The sequence below is a fragment of the Trematomus bernacchii genome, unplaced genomic scaffold (genome assembly GCF_902827165.1).
Source record: "Trematomus bernacchii unplaced genomic scaffold, fTreBer1.1, whole genome shotgun sequence".
NCBI lineage: Eukaryota > Metazoa > Chordata > Actinopteri > Perciformes > Nototheniidae > Trematomus > Trematomus bernacchii.
This window is the reverse complement of record NW_022987662.1, coordinates 2,062,696-2,078,226: the sequence shown is the minus strand read 5'-3', so window position 1 is coordinate 2,078,226 and position 15,531 is coordinate 2,062,696. Positions and strand designations below refer to the sequence as shown.

The 15,531-nt window shown below is 37.7% G+C and overlaps 2 protein-coding genes across 5 annotated transcripts in view; both read left to right on the top strand.

Moving 5' to 3' along the window:
- LOC117486959 overlaps positions 1 to 11,501 on the top strand; it is a 46,984-nt gene extending 35,483 nt beyond the window's left edge. For all 4 annotated transcript variants that reach the window (XM_034135562.1, XM_034135565.1, XM_034135564.1 and 1 more), the window contains 4 exons: positions 946 to 1,214; positions 8,655 to 8,748; positions 9,107 to 9,378; positions 11,334 to 11,501. In XM_034135562.1, the coding sequence (XP_033991453.1) occupies positions 946 to 1,214; positions 8,655 to 8,748; positions 9,107 to 9,378; positions 11,334 to 11,482 (784 nt within the window). In that variant the 3' untranslated portion in view covers positions 11,483 to 11,501. The remainder of the gene's footprint in view (positions 1 to 945; positions 1,215 to 8,654; positions 8,749 to 9,106; positions 9,379 to 11,333) is intronic.
- A 3,654-nt stretch (positions 11,502 to 15,155) lies between these two features.
- The window catches only part of LOC117486960 (adhesion G-protein coupled receptor G1-like), a 29,006-nt gene continuing 28,630 nt past the window's right edge, over positions 15,156 to 15,531 (top strand). The window contains 1 exon segment of the mRNA XM_034135566.1: positions 15,156 to 15,406. Coding sequence (XP_033991457.1) covers positions 15,352 to 15,406 — 55 coding nt within the window. The 5' untranslated portion in view covers positions 15,156 to 15,351.

Sequence of the window (15,531 nt, the reverse complement as noted above, 5' to 3'; positions counted from 1 at the left end):
TTCGCTGTTGGGAAATGAGACTGTTGAGACTGTGGCTTCATTCATCTGGGATGTCTTTCCAATGAATGCTTATGAAAATAAAAATAATATGGTTATGTGAGGGCAAATAATCAGTTTATGGGGGGGTAATAAATAATTAAGAGATGCCGTCACAGTTACCCAAACTCAGCATAATCTAGATTTGTAATAGTAATTACAGCCATCAGAGAAAAGTAGTGGCTGAAGAAGTCCAATATTTATTTATGAAATGCAGTGGGGTGCAATTGAAAGTGTCATAAATTGTGAATATCAAGATACCTTAAATGTATTTATTCTGAACAATAGTTAGATAGTTAGAGTGAGTGAGTGAGTGAGTGAGTGAGTGAGTGAGTGAGTGAGTGAGTGAGTGAGTGAGTGAGAGAGAGAGAAAATAACATTTGTTTAATTGCAGCGACACGAAAATTGCATTATGTTACATTGCAATGTTGGTTTGAATGCAATTAATTAGTCATTTGGAGAGGAGAGGAGAGGAGAGGAGAGGAGAGGAGAGGAGAGGAGAGGTGAGGTGAGGAGAGGAGAGATAGAGATAGAGATAGATAGATAGATAGATAGATTAGTACTTTATTGATCCCAATTTGGGAAATGTTTGCGTTGCAGCAGCATGAAAAACAAGGCAATGTACATAAGAGAAATTAAGACACTAGAAATAGTGAAATAGTAATAAAATAGCATAAAAAAGTTATCAATATTAAATTGAACATAAATGTAAAATGTACAGTGGGAGTTTGAGTCCAGTTATCGATAGAAGCTATGGAGCAGAGAGTAGTCTGAAAACCAAAGCACTTTACAATAAACTGAGGAAATGATAATCAAAGCTAGTTGAAGCTGTTACCGGTAAATATTTAGTTTCTGCCACTTATTTCCTAATTCTTTGTTAAAAACATATATGCTTGTCACCCTTTACAGGAGGACCAATGCCAGCATATCCACGAGGATTCTCATCTACCTGGTTGTAGCCTTGTACCTGCTGAATCTCTCGTTCCTCATCAACAACTTTGTGGCCAAAGTGGGGAACGCGGTGGGATGTAAGATCATGGCGGCTGTCATGCACTACTCCATGTTGGCCACGTTCACTTGGTTTGCTGTGCAGGCGTTCCACCTCTGCCTGCAGCTGCACGTCGGAGGCAAGGTTGTAATCCCTCACTACATACTCAAGGTCTCCATCATCAGCTGGGGTGAGTTCAACATCTTACTGTTTAACCTGAAAATGCACCATAATATGTGACAATAAATCACTCTATTTCCCCCATTCACTATATCTCGTATGAAAAGGCAATATTCAACATAGGCTCTATTTACATTACATTACATTTGACTTGTTAGACACTTTTATCCAAAGCGACTTACATACATTCAGTACTGTGGGCAATCCCCACAGGAGCAATTTGGGGTGAAGTGTCTTGCCCAGGGACACAACGACATGCTGACTGCAGTGGGACTCGAACGTGCTACCCCCTGATTCCAAGTTCAGCACACTATTATGGGCTCAGAACAGTCTCATAATACACACATGCACACAGAAGGATTCACACTTGTATTTCCGGATCCACACTTGTGTTTTTCAATGCACACACAAATGTGTTCCATTTCATATACATGTAAATAAAACCCAAATACAGAAAAAAGTTTTACTAATAATAGAACATGTTGCTTACTTCCCATTGGAATTAATAAAGCATTTCGATTGTTTACATTTCTTGATATTATCTAAACACAATTGCATTGCTAGGCAACAGCATGGTTCCATTCTTACTTCCTGTCAGCTGATGTCATTCACTCCTTATTTGGAATGGAACCTTCAGAATTATGACATCATCTTTTGCCTTGATGTAGAATTCTGAATTCTGCATTGATCTTAGGAGATTGGATGTGACGGTGAATTAATCAGAGCATCAGAGCACCAGAGCACCAGAGCAGCAGGGAGAAGGAATTTGTCCAGCTAGAGTCAGATCATTGCAGAAATAGGTTTTGTTGCAAGCAAACATTAGGGATACTTGCAGTGTTTTTTAGCGAGATAATCTTCACAAGTGAACTCAACTTTTGTGGGATTTTTGTGACGTTAATTCAGTCGAACAATTACATTTAGTTTGCTAAACAACAGGTCATTTCGTCACAGCAGTAGAGATGGAGATGAACAATAGAGATGAGCTGGCAGTCAAGCTCGAGATTCTGCAAAAAGAAAATCAGGAAATGAAGTTATTGCTGGAGCAGGAGAGGACTTTAAGCGATAAGCTTGAGATTGAAGGCGCTAAAAAGAAGGAAGCGATGCTCAAAGCATATACAGAGAAATCAGCTTTGCTGTTTAAGCACAATGTGAAAGTGAAAGCCCAGGAAATTGAGCAGAACGTCTTGCGCGTCAACAATGAGGACCTGAACATGAAATACAGAAACCTCCAGAGGTCACACAAGAAGGTTGAAGCCGAGATGGCTGCCTTGAGAAAGGCAAACCAGGAACTCAAACAACTGAAAGAACCCTGTGTTGAGGAGCAAGGTGTAGAGATGGCTGCCTTGCAAAAGACTAACCAAGAACTCAAACAACAAAAGGAGCGTTGTCTTGAGGAGAAATCTGTAGAGATAGCTGCTCTGCGTGAGAGAAACCAGGAACTCCAACAACAAAAGGATCATTGTGTTGACAAAGCTGTAAAGATAGCTGATTTGCGTGAGAGAAACCAGGAACTCACACAACTGAAGGAGCGTTGTGTTAAGGAGGAGACAAAGATGGCCGCCTTGCAAACAACAAACCAGGAACTCAAACAACAAAAGTTGCGTTGCGTTGAGGAGAAAGATGCAGAGATAGCTGCTTTGCTGAAGGAAAACCAAACACTGAAGCAAGAGAAGGAGCGTTGTGTTGAGGAGAAGGTGGACAAGAAGGAGGATGTGGAGGTGAAAGTGGAACCAGAAGTGAGGCATGATGTTAAAATGAATGCCCTGAAAATTGAGCAGAAAATCTTGCGCGGAAACAATGAGGAACTGAACATGAAATATGGAAAGCTCCTCAAGATGCACGAGAAGGACAAAGCAGTGATGGCCACCTTGAGAAAGGCAAACCAGGATCTCAAACAACTGAAAGAACCCTGTGTTGAGGAGAAGGATGCAGAGATGTCTGCCTTGCAAAAGACAAACCAGGAACTCAAACAAGAGAAGTTGCGTTGTCTTGAGGTGAAACATTTTGAGATAGACGTTTTGCATGAGAGAAACCACGAACTGGAACAACAGAAGGAACGTTGTGTGGAGGAGAAGGATGCAGAGATAGTCGCTTTGCATGAGAGAAACCACGAACTGGAACAACAGAAGGAACATTGTGTGGAGGAGAAGGATGCAGAGATAGTCGCTTTGCATGAGAGAAACCACAAACTGGAACAACAGAAGGAACGTTGTGTTGAGGAGAAGGATGCAGAGATAGTCGCTTTGCATGAGAGAAACCACAAACTGGAACAACAGAAGGAACGTTGTGTGGAGGAGAAGGATGCAGAGATAGTCGCTTTGCATGAGACAAACCAGGAACTGGAACAACAGAAGGAACGTTGTGTTGAGGAAAAGTATGCAGAGATAGCCGCCTTGCTGAAGAAACAGCTGAAAAAACAGCTTGTGGAGGTAAAGGTGGAGTTGGAGGTGGAACAGGAAGTGAGGGTGGATCCACCTGAGCAAACCAATGAGCCGATCCCAACAACGCAGAGGAGGACAACACCACGGTGGAGAAGATTCATCAATTCCTTTTCTTGTATCCGCCCAAACATCAACGATGACTAAAAAGGAAAACATAAGACTCAAAGGCAGCCCTGACATCGGCTTTAAAAACTTTAAAAAACAAACTCACAACATCAAAAATTAGTAAGACATTAAAACATTTCAAGTACAGTCTAAAGCTCAAAGTGAGTGAGCAACAACATATACTCACAGCCAGTCAGGATATATATTTAAACACTTAACAGTTATTAGATCTGGTTAGACATCAACAAAGGTTCCAGAAGAGACTCACAGTGATGTGCAGTTTTAGCCACTAGGGGCAAAAAAACAACCTTAATTTTAAAATAAATAAACTATTCCTTTGCTTCTAGCACCCCTAAATAAGAGGAACATTTAGTCATTACAAGTTATCAGGTTTATGTTATATCGTCATGTTTGGTTTATAGTGTTCATTTTCATATTTAAGTTATATTTTTCATATTTACTTAATAGTTCATTTTTATATTTATGTTATATTTATCATGTTTAGTTAATAGTCAATTTTTATATGTATCTTATATTTTTCATATTTACTTAATAGTACATTTCTATATTTATGTTTAGTCCATTGTTTTCTTGTTAAGTTAAAGTCTTGTCAATCAATAAAAAAATAATAATGATAATGATAACAATACTGACACGTTTGATTTATTTCACGTTTGTTTCTCCTGTCTAACTTTAGCTTCTTGCTTTTCATTTCAAGTCACCAGAGATTTAGTCTGAGAATTCAACTAATAATAACAATAAATACAAAGACATTCAAATTCAAAATAACACTAGAATTCTTTCTCGTTTGTTCCTCCTGTTTTTGTCAAGTTACCTTTGTATTGAGTGACTTTAGCTCACCTGGCTCTGCCCTGATCAATACACTGACTTAAAGCTACTTCAGTACTTACTTTATTACCTTGTTTACATTCAACAATTATCATAATAAATATAAACAAATGAAAAAACAACACTATGTATTTGATTTCTTTCAAGTTTGTTTTAGTCAACTATTTGATTTTAAATGCAACAGCACCAGCAAAAGTAGATTTTTTTTTACATTTCTGCTGATGTCCAGGTGTACAGTATATCAGTATGTAGTGTCTCTACTTTAAAGAGTCCTCTCCTGCTGATGTTCAGGTGTATATCAGTATGTAGTGTCTCTACTTTAAAGAGTCCTCTCCTGCTGATGTTCAGGTGTATATCAGTATGTAGTGTCTCTACTTTAAAGAGTCCTCTCCTGCTGATGTTCAGGTGTATATCAGTATGTAGTGTCTCTACTTTAAAGAGTCCTCTCCTGCTGATGTTCAGGTGTATATCAGTATGTAGTGTCTCTACTTTAAAGAGTCCTCTCCTGCTGATGTTCAGGTGTACTGTATATCAGTATGTAGTGTCTCTACTTTAAAGAGTCCTCTCCTGCTGATGTTCAGGTGTATATCGGTATGTAGTGTCTCTACTTTAAAGAGTCCTACAATTAGATGGAAAACAGCTGCAAAGAGACAGAAAATTACAACAAAGAGACAATTAATCACCATAAAAAAATATTTTAGTAGAGAAATGTTTTCATTGAAGTTAATGTGTTGAAGGGAATCCTGTAAAAAAAAGTTTTATTCAAAATGGCACTTTATCAAAATGCAATTGAGTGCAACTTCAACGTAACTGTATTTTTGGTTCCTATTAGATAAGATGTACTTTATTGATCCCAAATTGGGAAATGTTTGCGTTGCAGCAGCATAAAAAACAAGGCATTGCACATCATTAGAAATTAAAAGAGTAGAAATAAACATTTCAAAAATTTGAAACATATCAAAATAGAAATTAAAAAGTAGAAAATATGCATTTGACGTGAAGATGAAACATATAGTACAGTACAGCGGATAAGCACAACAATTGTGCATTTTATGAGAAAAGCATGACATTTCTAACATAGTTAGTGCATACCATAAGGTTTATTTTCAGATGTGGAGGGAAGTCAGATTTGACCTGTGAGGACCGTGAGAGGTCAAATCCAAGATGGCCGCCAGTCTCTCTGGTCAAATGTTCAAACACGCTTAATTTTGGAACCAAACATTGTAGAAAAACATTTAAGGTGTCATATCCAACTAAATTAGGGATGCCCAATCATTTGATGATACTTTTGAGATCGCCAGAATTCAAGAAAATGCATTTAGGTGAAGATAAAGGTAGAAATTGACCAAAAATAAGCTGTCAATCAGTTGAAATTTGGTGTGTGTGTGTGTGTGTGTGTGGTCACCCAGCGCTAGCATTAATACAGAGACTGGAGGAATATGGCTTTACTTGGCACAGTCTGCATGCTGAAGCAAACATTTGTTTTTGTCTTCAAATACATACTTACATGATTGTGACGAGCATCATATTTGCTCCCCGCCCAACTCTCTAAGTGCTTGAACTCCGTGACAGGAGGATGAAGTATGTATAAATGGATGGAACTATCAACAAAACAACAGCGTTTTATTCCCCAATGTCATATTTAATAGAAAAATAATGATGCACCACTTATTGGAGAAAGAAGAATGGGGAACAGAAAGGTTTAGAGAGGGACAACATGCTGAAACCTATGGAATGCCATTTAAGCCAAAATTAAATAAATAAATAAATACATAAATAATTAAATAAATACATATATAAATATGCCTATGAAATAAATTCTGAAATAAATAAATGAGGCAATAAATATGTATACATGTACATTTAAATACACATTTATTTATTTCATGGGACTTTTATTTCATAATGACACATTTATTTATTTCAAGAGACTTGTATTTCATAATGACACATTTATTTATTTCAGGGGACTTGTATTTCATAATGACACATTTCCATTTCTTATATGCAAATGAACGGGGCGTGGTTAGCTCACAGATCCAGACCAAAGCAACAGCACCGCAACACTGACTCAATAGCTCTTGTTTCACACTCAGCCTGATTTAGCTCTGGTTCTTCCTGTTTCAGCCACAGCGGAGCCGGCTCTAAACACCGAACACCGGTTCTTAGCTGACCCCACTTGGCTGCCCGGCAAGAACCAAGAACCACGCTCACGTCGGAAGGGGGCGAGATTAACCTGAGCCATAATAACAGTTTATGGCGAGTACGGAAAATGAAAGTTGTAACAAGCAGTAGCGCTGAGCAAAGTGACTAGAACGCAACCAAAAAAACACACTTTACAAAGTCAGGCAACACTAACCAGGCTTCGTGTGATTCTGTTTATTTGTATTACTTTGACCATCCGTTCACTGTCATTGATCATTGTGGAGAGCAGGCAGACGTTTTGTTTTGTATTATTATAGCAGCTATCAGATGGAATCAATACATGGGCTGCACAGGTTGTCATGTCCGACTATCACAAATATGTGAGGATCAAAAATACATATTATGTATTTTTGATCCTCACATATTTGTTTTCCGTTTAAAACCGCTGCACCTGCAAACACAAACCGCTTTCTGTGCATGGATCGCTGTGCATTCGTGTGTGGGTTTTTTGAGACTCCCCTGACGGTGACCCGATTCGTACTTGTAATTGTTTCTATCTATAGCCAATCAGATGTCTCCTCAATTCTAAGCCAATCACATGAGCGCGCCCACGAGGGTAGATTTCTTGCGTTCATGACGTAGCGCTTCATGTACGCATTTTGCGCTGTCCGGAGCTGACAGGTGACAGGTCCATGGAGCCTGTCTGCAGGCGCTAATCTCAGGACACCTCCACTCTCAGTACATTGCCACTTTCCGAGCAGGAAATGCACGCAAATACAAGCCTTTATATGATTAAGGTACAGTGCCACTTTCCGAACCATTAATGAATGCTTGTGTAGTGTGTACACAAAAACGGCAGGCAAAACTGTTTTAAATGTGTGTTTCCTGTGTGGCGAATACAGCTGCTTTATTTATGTCTGTATGAAGTTGTTGTGAGTGTGGAGGGAGCAGCTACAGGTTAGCTTAGCCTAATCGATCAGTGCACTACGAAGCCAGTGCTAGACAGTGAACTGTCAACGGGGGGAGCCCCGCCGGTCATTATCGGCCGATATTCACTCTTAATAGTTTGATCGGTGCTCTCTATAAAGGCCGATCAGGAGAGCTGGATCTGATCGATATGGACATAAACGCGAGTGAAGTTTTAGCGAGCTGCATGAGAAACTGACGGGCTGTCAGGAGAGAGGGAGGGAGAGAGGAAAAGAGATGATCCTTACTCCCGTGTTATTATCCGGTCATAGTCCGGTAATTACCTAACGGAAACGCTGCTACACAATTCTTATTATTATTATTATTGAAACATGACCGGTAAGTTTCAAATTTGTCCGGTAAAATTAAATTCTGTCCGCGGAAACCCTGCTCCGGACTACGCAAAATGCGTATATGAAGTGACATGAACGCAATAAATCTACCCTCGTGGGGGCGCGCTCAAGTAATTGGCTTAGAATTGAGGAGACATCTGATTGGCTATAGATAGAAAAAATTACAAGTACGAATCGGGTCACCGTCAGGGGAGTCTCAAAAAACCCACACACGAATGCACAGCGATCCATGCACAGAAAGCGGTTTGTGTTTGCAGGTTCAGGGGATTTAAACGGAAAACAAATATGTGAGGATCAAAAATACATATGTAAAACTTTTTTCTGTATTTGGGTTTTATTTACATGTATATGAAACGGAACACATTTGTGTGTGCATTGAAAAACACAAGTGTGGATCCGGAAATACAAGTGTGAATCCTTCTGTGTGCATGTGTATATTATGAGACTGTTCTGAGCCCATACACTATCCACTGAGCCACAGCCTCCCTACACAAATATACTTTGAGATGTGCTTGTCTTCGACCAGTTAGAATCTACTATTGCGTTTATTTCTCCTCACCATGATGGGTCACTTTCTTTCTCCATTTCCAGCACTACCAGGTGTAGTTGTGACTGTCCTGCTCATCTTAGGAAAATATGGTGAACAAGTGATCTACACTGATAACCCTCAAGACAACGTGGCCATGTGAGTGTGTGGATTCACATTTAATGTCCAGCATCTTATAATAGAGGATCAGTTGTTCATGCAGGACTAAATGTCATTGCATTTTTTGTATAAGGGCACCTGTAATGTGCAAAAAATGCTACCTAAGGAACTGAATGCATTTTTTTAAAACATCATTTTATAGAGTTTTATTTGTTAACAACTTCCTATGTTCTTGCTATGCAGTGTTCTTAATTGTATGTTGTATATGTTTCCCTCCTTTGTTAGTATGTAAAGCACTTTGTAAACATAGTTATTCATATATATTAATGTATATTATTATTATATTAAACGGCAGCCACGTTTCCCTTCTTTTACTGACATATCGTTATTTTCCAAGGTGCTGGATAACGGACATTGACGTGCACTACATCGTCAACATAGGCTACTATGCGTTGGTCTTCATCTTCACCTTCACCGCCTTCATCGTCATGATGGTCTGGCTCTTTGGTCTCAAGAGAAACGGACAAGTCCCCACAAATCGCCATAGTATTGGGGTCATCCTGGGACTGTGTTGCATGCTGGGTATCGGTTGGGGTTTTGCCTTCTTTGCATACGGTGTGCTCCAGATCCCCGCCTACTACATTTTCACCATCCTCAATTCTTTCCAAGGTAATAACTAAGAAATTGAAATTCACTCTTGGCTTCCTTTACAGACTTAAATGTTGTTTTTCAGCTTCTTCCCGTAAAAGGTTGGTCTCTGGCTTATTCCTGCCCCAGCTGGACTACGGTGATACCATTTATAGATTTGCCTGTCCCACTGTTTTGGCCAAACTTGACCCACTCTACCATGCTGCACTGCGTTACATATCAAATGCACCCTATAGGACTCATCATTGCAAACTGTATAGCCTAACTGGATGGTCCTCACTTACCATGCGTAGGATGCAGCATTGGTTTTTATTAAAGGGGACCTATCATGCAAAATGCACTTTTGTACGTCTTTTATACATGAATATGTGTCCCCGGTGTTCCAGGGAACTCACCAAGTGTCAGAAAACACAACCCTCTCTATTTTCCTCCATACCCAAATCTCTAAAAAAGGGGCTGCAACGGATCTGATAAAAACTGATCCAGATTTGAACACTGTCCTGACGTCAGGACAGTGGCGCTACGGCTATTCGGCCAACTCCACCAATCAGGAGGAGACAGCCACGGCCATTGCCGTTCGAAAGCGCTGGAGACGCTGTAGTACATATGCCAGGCCAGTAGATGGTGCTGTTCTCACATAATCAGCCCTTACAAACACAGAGCTAAAAATTGTCAAATTGAGCAAAATGAGGCATGGCTAAAATGCATGATCTGTTTGGTATTTTGCACAAAAAAAAGTATAAATATGCCTTATATAGGTATGGTCCTACACTATATTATTCAAATATAGCATGATAGGTCCACTTTAACGTATAAAGCCATTTTAGGTAAGCTTCCACTCTACATATGTGCCAGATTTGCTCCAGTTTGTGACTCTTACAACCTCAGATCCAGTGCCTGGATACGGTTCCAGGTTCCTGCTGAAAAATGAGCCTTTTTCATTATGGTCCTTGGTCTTGGAATGACCTTCAATCACGCCTTAAACTGACGGCACTTGTCCCTATAGCATGTTTTCAATTGAAGTTGTCTGAGGTCCTTACCACCAGCTGCTCTTGCAGTAATCAAGTAGTACCTTTCTTACTGTCCCAAATGTGCACAATGTAGTGACTGCTTTTCGTTTTTTTTTTGTTTACTTAGTTGTGTTCTCTGTATTTTACATGTCTGTGTTATGTGTAAAAATGTGTAACGTTGCTGCCTTCTTGGCCAGGTCAGCATTGTAAATGAGATTGTATCTCAATGCTTTTTATCTGGTTAAATAAAGGTTAAATTAAAAAATTAAAAAAACGAATTTTAGGATAATTTATTTATTTATTGCTGTTGTATTTAAAAAAACAACTTGAGTCCTAATTTAAACATTCGTTTTTAGATTTAAATTAACAGTATTATGCTGGTTTAGATAAAATAAGAGATAAGATAGGACTTTATTCATCCCGAAGGAAATTGTTGTGCCAGAGTTACACAAATACAATAAACACAGCAGCACAATAATAATAAAACTGTACACTAACAGTGCAGTGAAAGGAGCAATTCAATATCTACAGAAACATAGATGGTCACATAATTAATGTAAATATTAACAGTATTTAGTATAGTGCAAAAACCGAGGTGGTAGTTACGTAATTGCACGTTATTTATCGAACATTATTAATAATAATAATATTGCACATGTTATATAGCAAAGTGTTTTGTAATGATGGTTATGGTGGTTTAAATAATATGTAATATTTGACAAGCAATCAAGCAAGCAAATGTTATTTGTTCATCCAGGAGGAAGTACAATGTGCTGAACAATGCATGAGCAACCACACACATTGCTGCCACAAACACAATATACAGTAGTGTTATAGTTCACATTTAGATAAAGCACATTATGAACACAATTAAAACAGACAGATTAATAAGTGTAAAGTAGCAATGCAATACAAATACATTTCATATGTTGAACTTGTCTTTTTTGTTTGTTTGTCACCTGGCAGGTTTCTTCCTGTTCATCTACTACTACAGGAGCAGCCACTCTGGAGAGACAGCCAGTGGCTCTCAGGGTTCAAACTCCAGCAGCAGCACGCTCAAAAGCAACCTGGACATCTTTGAAAACCCCTACAGCAATAGATTAGAGACAAAATAATAAAACCCTGAAAGACGAACAGGGACTTGAGAGGGATGAAGATTGTAAGCTGAAAGAGGCCCTATTGTACTTGTATGAGTTTTCCCTTTCCTGTAGTGTGGTATAGGTTTGTGTGCATATACAGTACACAGTGAAAAGAGCAGCTGCAGCATGTGAACATGTCACAGTAGACACATATACACCTGACAATTAGCATATGTCCACATAATAAGGGACTACAAGCTGCACAATGTACGGATTTATGATACTGCAATAGGCATTTTCCATGACATATTAGTCATTAGTGTTTTAAAAAATATATATACACAATACTATTTTGTATGTATTTATCGAAGGACTATAACAACTAGGTTAATGTGATTTAAATGCAAAAATCAATTAGTTATCAAGTTTTTTTTAACTACATTTTCAGGACCCGATGATCATCAACTTACATGGAAAATATCTGAAGTTGTAGATAATTATTACAATCTTTAGTTGTGGGTATACTGGAAAAGAAAATCCTCTCATATATGGTATAGGTAATTGTACATTTTACTTGAACATCTAAATATGTTATATTCTGAAATGGAGCAACTGTTACAAAATCCAATTTCTCTGTTAATCATTCAATATTAAATGGGTGTTATGTTAAATGTCTTCTCTGCATCATGAATAACATCTTGTGTGAGACTTGTACACAATGCATGTCCAAAGTCAGTACATCAAGTTGGGAAATTCAATGTCCAGTTTAATAAGTATCCACTAGGCCAGCCCTCATTTAAAAAAACGACAAATGAACGTTTTGCTTTCATATCCGTCACTATTCACACCACACACATCACAAATGAGCCATTTCTCAATCCGTCTGGGTCCATTGTGGTATTCGGCATACACCACATTTACTTCAATACTTATTTAAAGGAAGTTTTAATCTTATATTTGTCTTTCAAAGAAGTTGGTTCGACAGCGTCTGCAGGTAAAACACAGTATTGACTACTCCAACCGATTTTACAAGCTTGTTAAGTGTAAAGTTCACTAGTAAGTCAGTAAACCTTAATTATTTACTAAATGCCTTGCAGTAAATGCATGTGTTGAACTGGTGTGGAATTAAAATGTCAACATTAACTTTTAAGAGTTAACATGGGAGGCTGTAGTTGACAGAGGGAGTTGATAAAGTAATATAGGCTGAGTTTGGTTAAGACCTAACAATAGGAACATGAACTTTCAATTAATACACTCTTGGTGGTAAGTGGTGTCATTGAGAAATATTACCTTGTTCTCTAATTATACACAAGCGGTTAAAACACTAATACAGGAACACATGGTTGAATAAAGATAAGCGCAAATCTCGCATGGCATTACATTCTCTCAATTAATAAATGTATGTTCTGTAATTTTGCTGTTTACTCACTGAATATCAATGTCATGTAGTCATGCTTACTGCAGCAGGGTTGTCACTGTCACTACCCGATCCGTCCACCTGCCCGATCGGTACTGCGCATGTGCGAGATGGTCCGCCATATTGCACAACTCCGTACGGCAACCCAACTAGGACACTTGACACAGTGGCTTTTGGCAAAGCACACAAAGAAAACTAAAAAAACCGAGAGAGATGAGTTATTGTTATTACAACGTGACTTCACTATTATTTAACAACTATTTTTATTGGGTTCTTTTATTTGGGGTTAAGTACATTGTCAGAATAAGTGAGAAATGGATTTAACTTCTGTTAGACAGCTATCATACTGAATAAATATTTATGCAAAAATGTATGGCATTAATAATGTATATCTAATTACATTAACTGTGAATGTCTTTCATGTTATTTAAAATGAAATAAAATTACAAAAAGTTGATTCAATAACAAATCTCTGTTATTAGATCAGTACTTTTCTTATATGACTATTATTGGTAAATTTGAAAGGTCTTTACCAGCTTTGGAATTATATATATATATATAGCACCTTCTGCCATCCCATCTCTACTGACAATCATTAACACTTAGATTTTATGATATCGTAAGCATCGTCAGTGATTGACTTGAACACTGAGAATGTATTTATTAACTTCAGACATTTTCATATACAAATGTGATCATACACCAACACACTTTTTAGATATATACATTTTTCACACACAACGCACAACCATTTACTAAATTAAACCATATCCCATCATAATACGAGCAAATAAAAAGGCACAACAATAAATATATATTATGTGTGTGTGTGTGTGTGTGAGTGTCCTAGTTGGGTTGCCGTACGGAGTTGTGCAATATGGCGGACCATCTCGCACATGCACAGTACCGATCGGGCAGGTGGACGGATCGGGTAGTGACAACCATAGATATATATATAAACATTTATATTGTTTATATATATCTATGGTGACAACAGTGGTGACTGTTGTGTATACTTCCGCCATCTTTTCCTTCTTCTTCTTCTTCTCTCAGGTTCATGGCGGTTACCAAGCAACGATCTGGTGCATTACCGCCACTTACTGGACTGAGGTGTAGCGCAGAAGATTTAAATACATGAACAGGTTTAGGAAGTAACAGAGATGGAAAGTAACTAAGTACAAAGTACTGTACTTGAGTACAATTTTGAGATACTTGTACTTTACTTGAGTATTTAATTGTAGGCCTATGCTACTTTGTATTTCTACTCCACTACAATTCAGGGGCAAATGGTGTACTTTTACTCCACTACATGTATTTTGTACCTTTGGTTACTTTACAGATGTGGATTAATGATGTGAAATACAAACACTTAAATCAGACTTTAGTTACACCTGGAGTAAATTCACAATCTACCCTGCAGTATACAAAGTCATTAAAACTAGCTGCACCTTTACCAGCTTTGATAACACTTTAATGATCAATAATTATAATCAAAACATATCATATATATTATTATTACTTTAAATATACTTTGATGCTAATACTTTTGTACTTTTACCTGAGTAACATTTTGAATGCAGGACTTGTACTTCTACTTTTAATGAAGTACCACATCTAAGTACTTCTCCCACCTCTTAACGTATTACATGCAGTAGTAAGGAAACTTAGCTCATTTACTCAAGTACTGTGCATAAGTAGAAAATGTAGGTACTTGTACTTGTACTTTATTTTAGATATCTAGATACGTGTTACTCTGCAGCTTTAAAATATAAATGAATCTATTAAATACATTGATAAAAAAGACAAACATAAGTACTAAGGGCTCCAACAATTTCGACGTGGCTATGTACTTGGTGTTAAGATTTTAGCAAGTAAGGGATACCACAGCTTTTCATACACCCTTTTCCTTCCTTTGGCTATATACAGGATATATTTTAACACTCCAAGCCCAGTAAATTAATAAAACACACAACTTGAATATTTACAATTTAGCTGATTTGAAAAAACATTACAAAAATGATACAATCTTTTTCTATCGAATGTTTTTGTGTAAGGTTTTTTAATATTTAATTTATTTTAAAGCAGATACTAGTGTTTGTCACACACACTACTGTACATCAACACCACTATTCATTCCTTGAATTAATTTACATAGTGCCTAAATGTTTATCTAAACATCAGGATATTTTGCTTATTTCTGCACACAGGAATTTTTAGGTACTGTGAATTTGCAAAACAAAATGATTGTGCCTGCAGCAGGTAGTTATGCAAAGTCAGTCATACAACATATTAGTGTGGCCATCCGGTACAGTTGCTTTTGGTAAATGATGCTGCTTTGACCGGACTCAACCAGAGAGAGGTAGGAGTTAAAGTAGATGTGTCTTGTTGGAGAAACAGTGCTTTAATTTGGAACAATACTTGTTATAAGTCCTGTGCAGCAGTGAATGGATCCCGCACCCTGATCGAGACTTAGTGCCATTGAAAGATCATGAGCTGGAAGATTTGCGTTTTATTTGCGGGCCTGCTGTGGATTCATCCTGTTTGTAAGTTGACATGATTTCCTAACACTAAAGTCCAGCAAATATCACATTGAAATATTCTCTAGACATATTTAATCATGAAAATAGAGGACATAATCCTCTAATCTGTTATAATTATTATAATGTGT